Genomic DNA, 3,573 nt, shown 5'->3' on the forward strand with positions numbered 1-3,573 from the left:
TTTTTTTTTTTTTTTTTTTTTTTTTTTTTTTTTTACTTGCTATATAAAACAACTTGTTACAAGGGCTTACATTATTAGCAGGGAGAATTTACCTCCTTAGGCTCATATTTATGGACAGTGACATTAGGGAGGGGCTTAGTTTTATGTTCATATACTGCACTTACTTGCTCAGATAAAAGTTTTGCAAGGCTGCGTAGTAACAGTGAACTAGTTTGTGTTACTTGCTGGACACGTTTCCCCTAGCCTGCATGAGAAAGCATTTTTGCTTACTGTTACAGCAAACGGTTCAACTTAATGTGGTACTTGTTCATCAAATGCAAAAAGCTAATTGACATTTAACATACCTTCTGGAAAGCGCTGGAATTCCAGGCAACATTAGCCGGTACATGAAAAATATTTTAAAATTAAGAAATTTTCATTTTGCTTGAAATTTTAACAGAAAAAAAAAACTAGGACTGTGAAGTTAAGCCACGATAGGATGTTAGAAGAAAACTCAAACAAGGAATAAAAGTGTTCAATTTTAACATTTATATTGTATGTTATCCCTTTTGCAAACTAGGTCATTTTCTCCAGCTATAGCCCTGAATTCTTTCCCATTAAATATGGTTTTCCTTAAAGTACGTAAGAAAGAAGACGTTCCACTTGAAAGCTTTCTGCCTGTAACAGGCACCACCCTGGAAGATACTACTTACTGCACAATGCATAGCACTGCAGGCACTGACTACAGTGCTCTATAAAATATTTCGCTGAAAGAAAGCAAGTAGCTATTAATTTTTTCTAATGAATTAAGGGAAGATAAACTGATACTACTCTTTGTAAAACAGCCTGACAGAAAATAAGAGACATTATCATTATTGACTACTAATACAACCCTTCCAGCTTCAGTTTCTTTAGGGCAGTGGTTTTCAAATCTTACTTCATTTGCAGACCCTTTAAAAAAATTAAAATGGATGTGTGCACCCCTCTAAATTGTAAGTGTAGGTATTTGCATACTTTTGGTTGATGCTATCTTCTTCCACAGACTCCTTAAGACTGTCTGAGGACCGTTGAAAACCACCATCTTGGATCTACATAGTGCAAGGCAGTAGTTACACTCATAACAGAGTTTCCTTTGTACACATTGGCTCCAGAAACACAAGAAACAGCCCCTGGTTCTGGTCTGAAAACTCATACTGAGATGCTTCGTACAGAGACTCTACTTACAAATACACACCAAAATATGACTGTTAGGAGCACTTGACAATATAATGGTGTGGAGTTTACAGATGCCAAGTTCATCGTACTTGATGAAATCCAATAAAACAAACATAACTGCCGTTCTTACACTGATCTTGTTTCTTCACTAACTAAAAAAGAGGGAACTGCTGAAGGGTGATGCCAAGAGAGTTAAAGGTAACCGTTAACAAGTCTACCAACAAGCACAGATGTGAAAGGAGTAGCACACAACCAGCAGACGCTGTCTAAAAAGAAAAGCACTTCCCGTTTGTGATCACAGATCTCACGCCACTTGGACAGCATAATAATTTTTAACACAGAAATGAAAGGGGAGACGAGTATAGAGGAAGTCCATAGGCAAAATCCAGGAGTATTATTTTAGCTCAATAATGCAAACACCTGATAGCTCTACCAAGTGATCAATATTCAACAGAATCCTGACCACATATATGAAAGGTTAAAAAGGAGATTTAAAAGTTCAAAGCAAATCATACATTTTCTTTAAATTTGGCACATGCTAACATATACTACACCATGTCCTCTTAAACATTTAAGAACTGCATAATATCAAAACTGCCAACTAGATCACAAAACTGAATGCGAGAGTCCATGATTTCACTGTCCATTTCAGTACTTGAAAAGTTCAGACAGTAAAGTAAGACTCACAGCAAAAAAATAAAATCCCCCCCAAATCCAGGAAGGAACAGTCACCCTCTAGCATCAATATTTATATACAGCTGCAAAATAAAAATATAGCACACATTTTCTCATATTTTACCTTACTGAAGATTTCCTAAACATGAATTGCATAGTTCAGGGGTGGCCAACCTGTAGCAAGGGTGCCACAAGTGGCACAGGGGCAATCTGTGTGGCACACAGCAGATCAGGGAAGAAGCAGGATGCAGAGGTAGCAGATTGGATAGGGAGCACAGAGCAGGAAGCAGAACAGCAGAATGGGTAGGGGAAGGGGATTGGAGCAGTAGGAAAAGAGGGTGCATGGGTAATTTGGGGCACGCCTGCCAAAAAGTCTGGCCCCCACTGATCTAGTTAAATGTTTCAAGTTTTATATAATCTGTGCAAGGTTAAAATCATTAAAAATTCTAGCACTAAAATACAGGCTATTATTAAAAAAAGGACAAGCACTAAAATATCAGCTGAAAATCTGGCTAATCTTACTTCCCCACCACGTACTCAGTAGCTTACACTGTCTCAAGTCACAGTCAACATTATGAAAACACTTCTCCGAAGGTGCATGTTAGTGCACGTAAAGGGAGCATGTTTTTTTCCTTTTCTTTACCTCCCTCCCCCAATATTTACTTCTATATGGCACATTGTTTCTGGATATTTTCCAGTATTATGCATAAAGTATAAACAAGTCCTTTGCAAGTTCAGATGACTAATCTTATTTGAGCTGCACTGTTTTAAGAAAATTAAGTTATGCCAGGAATCCTGAAGGTACCCAGCAGCCCAGATCTGTCTGAAATAAAGACCCCTATTATCACAAGGGCTCTATGGAAAGTCTCAGGCTATTTCCTCCTCTTCCCACTGAGAAGCCGATTCTGTCTCCTCAGAACAGAACCTGCATGCATCTATAACCTTTTTTCTTCTTATCACCTGCACGCTAACTTGGGTTGCTAACTGGGAGCTTAGTACTAAGTCACGTAATAGGGCTCTCTCAAGTCTGAACAACAACCCTGTTTGCATCTGCCTCAACTTCTGGCTATTTGCCTCCAGTCAAAAAAACAGCATGTTGGGTTGTATTACAAATGAAATATTCATTCCAATTACTACATGTGAATTACTGCACACAGCCCTCCAACCCATCCCCTGCAGCAACAGTAAGTTTAGATAAAGTTACCTCTGCAACTTTTGGAGGAACTCCATCGCCAAGCACTTCTCTAATGAAGCACTGCTGGCTCATGTAATACGAGAGTCCACAGGTTCTCTTGAAAGCATCTTTCAGCCGCTTTAGTTCTACATCTGTAACTGTATTGAGAAAGAAAAAAGAAGAGTCATCATGGAGCATGGTCAGGAAGGTTTACTAGTCTAAATGTCACAGTTAAAAGTCTTTTAATTTCAAAACACACATTTATCTTCTCTTACACTAAAAAAAGAGCAAGCTAAATTAAAAGCAGTTTCTCTTATCTAACAGATCTGATTTTCCAGTAGGCTAATCTTCTAGAAAAAGGACAAAAATTCACACAGAACAAAAGAGTTAATATCACCGATTACAATTATTCATTGAGCAAGTCTTTTCTGAACACAATATTTGTTACCAAGTTACACACTATAATTATAAATGGTCATGCCAAAGGATAACAAGATGGTATTATGTGCAAATTTAGACCGAGTGTAAGC

General features: G+C 37.9%; 1 protein-coding gene across 2 annotated transcripts in view; it reads right to left on the reverse strand.

Annotated features, from left to right (window-relative positions):
* Window positions 1-3,196, reverse strand: part of USP32 (ubiquitin specific peptidase 32) — a 140,140-nt gene extending 136,944 nt beyond the window's left edge. For both annotated transcript variants that reach the window (XM_019511114.1, XM_019511113.1), the window contains exon 1: window positions 3,074-3,196. In XM_019511114.1, the coding sequence (XP_019366659.1) occupies window positions 3,074-3,136 (63 nt within the window). In that variant the 5' untranslated portion in view covers window positions 3,137-3,196. The remainder of the gene's footprint in view (window positions 1-3,073) is intronic.
* Window positions 3,197-3,573: the final 377 nt, after the last annotated feature.

Source organism: Gavialis gangeticus, unplaced genomic scaffold, assembly GCF_001723915.1.
Source record: "Gavialis gangeticus isolate Ggan-Ray unplaced genomic scaffold, GavGan_comp1, whole genome shotgun sequence".
In the NCBI taxonomy this organism is placed as follows: domain Eukaryota; kingdom Metazoa; phylum Chordata; order Crocodylia; family Gavialidae; genus Gavialis; species Gavialis gangeticus.